The following is a 2319-nucleotide window of genomic DNA, read 5'->3' as shown; positions in this document are numbered from 1 at the left end:
CTGCCGCCGTCGCTCCGGTCCAGCTGCAGATGTTCACACAGCTGGCTGAAGGACCCTAGCGCCGCCCGGCAGGTCGACGACGACACAAACTCATCAAACAGCTCCTGAGCTCGGCATTCTGGGTACAACTCGTCTCCCATGGCGACCCCGGATGCTGCAGGGCACCATGGGAAGGGTGTCACCTGCGGACGATGTCACTGACAGACTCCAGCTCGTCTGAGAGGAGTCACCCTGAAACTGAAACGATGGACACATTCAGACATTTTATCTACAAATTATTCTGAATTCTGGAAACTGTTACTGGAGTTTGGAGACACAAGGATTGTTCAGACTATAAATAAAGTTAAAAAGCACCAAAATATAAACACTGGATGGTAAAAATGTCTTAAAACTGGATAGCTTAGCTATCTTAGCAGCAAAACTGGAAGTAGAGGGAAAGTGCTAGCTGCAGCTTTATCACAGTGTCATAATGATGTCACTGTGTGTTCACAGTGAGTGTTAGCAGAAACAAAGAGACTCATACAGAACGGATCCATCTGTACCAATCACCAACACACACACACACACGGTTATTAAGTTTAATAAACAGTCAGATTTATCTGTTTGTCAATCAGCTATAATTTAATAATAATTTAAATGCAATTTTCTGGAATTTTCTAATTATGTACTAATAATTGTTAATAGAGAGATGTCAAAAAATGTAAAATACTGTCTGAAATTAAACTTTTCCAGCATACCATAAAACAAACAATAATCATCAATAAATACACTTTACACTAATATTTGATGGTACAAAACTTAAATTTCTTCTACCATGTACGGTTGATTTTAAGGTTTAATCCATATTATAATAAATAAATACGTTTTTACCAGCAAAAGAAACTGTTTTGACATATGAAAATACCACATGAACGCTATGATGGTGGTTTTCTATGCAATTTAGTGTGTATTAGAAATAAACTCTATAAATTCCTTTAAAATGCTGTATAAATAACGGTTTTGCGATGAGATATCAGTGATTTACTGTTACAGAAACTGAAACCTGAGTTAACTGACTTTTACTGTCATTGTTTTTCATCGAAAAATCTAGATATTATTTACAGTGTACAAAATAAACAACAAATACGAGGCAGCAGGAATATTTACTTATTCCTTATATACAGTTAAAAAATAGACCAAAGTTTACAGAAATTAATGCTCATTAATTCTTCAGCCACTGAGTCCGACAGTAAAGGTCGAAGAAACCATGAAGTCAGTGTAGATAAAAGAGACACCTGCTCAGAAACACACCTGTGAGCCACCATAAAGGTGAATTTCACATCAAAAGCACTAAATTATGACCATAATCTACTCTTTTACAAAAAAAATGCACATTCATATTAAAGTTTAAGCTTTTTCACTGAGTTCAGTCTGTATCAGATCCTGCTGTAACAATCACACACTCAGATATAATGTTGAGATGTAAATGTGTTAAATGAATCAGTGTGTACTCACGTCTCAGAGAACTGATTTCCATCTCCAACTGCTGCCAGTGAACATCTAAATCCACCTTAATCACACACACACACACTCACAGCGTCTGAGGTCAGGTGGGGGGCGGAGTCAGTGCAGAACAGGCTCCGCCCCCCTGAGAACAGACAGTAATCTGTGTTTGAGCTAACGAGATTAACAAAAGGAGATCAGGAGCCAGAGATCATTGACGGTGTCATCGTCACCTTCATCGTCTACCGACTCCGCAGCGCCACCGCCAGGATGTCACACACATTACTTCCTTGTGTTGTTAAATCAGTTCATATTCTGGTGTTGGTCCACCAGTTTGGTCCAGTTAAAGGTTATTATGGCTCAGTAAAACTAATTTATTTTAGTTCACTAAAATAAAAATAAAAACTCAAACAATATTGATAATAAAATACACAGGTAATGTGTGTGTGACAACTACCTTCATATTATAATAAAAAAACTAAAACCAACACTGAAACCAATACAAACTGAACTAAAACTAAACATTTTCAAATAATAAAAACTTCTGAAACTAAACTGAAAAAACTAAAATCAAAATAAAAACCAATGAAAAATACAACCCTACAATGACAAAGACCACAATAACAAATAAGTTATTTTTCTAAATACGTTTTTGTCGCAATGTTTGTAAATTAAATCAAATATTATTTAGATTTTATAATATATATAATATAATTGTTTATGAGGCTTTTCTTGTTAAATAATAAAATATGATTTAAGATATTATCTTCACAATTAAAGACATCAGATTAGATAATATGTATTTTAATGAATTAATATACATTTTTGCATTTTAAA

At 34.9% G+C, this 2319-nt stretch overlaps 1 protein-coding gene across 1 annotated transcript in view; it reads right to left on the bottom strand.

Annotated features, from left to right (window-relative positions):
• mical3b (microtubule associated monooxygenase, calponin and LIM domain containing 3b) overlaps positions 1-237 on the bottom strand; it is a gene marked incomplete in the record, with an annotated part of 15044 nt that extends 14807 nt beyond the window's left edge. The window contains 1 exon segment of the mRNA XM_035680494.1: positions 1-237. Within this exon segment, the coding sequence (XP_035536387.1) occupies positions 1-140 (140 nt within the window).
• Between the last annotated feature and the right edge of the window lie 2082 nt (positions 238-2319).

The sequence above is a fragment of the Morone saxatilis genome, unplaced genomic scaffold (genome assembly GCF_004916995.1).
Source record: "Morone saxatilis isolate NCDOM2014 unplaced genomic scaffold, NCSU_SB_2.0 Contig10, whole genome shotgun sequence".
Lineage (NCBI taxonomy): Eukaryota > Metazoa > Chordata > Actinopteri > Moronidae > Morone > Morone saxatilis.
This window is presented reverse-complemented; position numbering and strand designations above follow the sequence as displayed.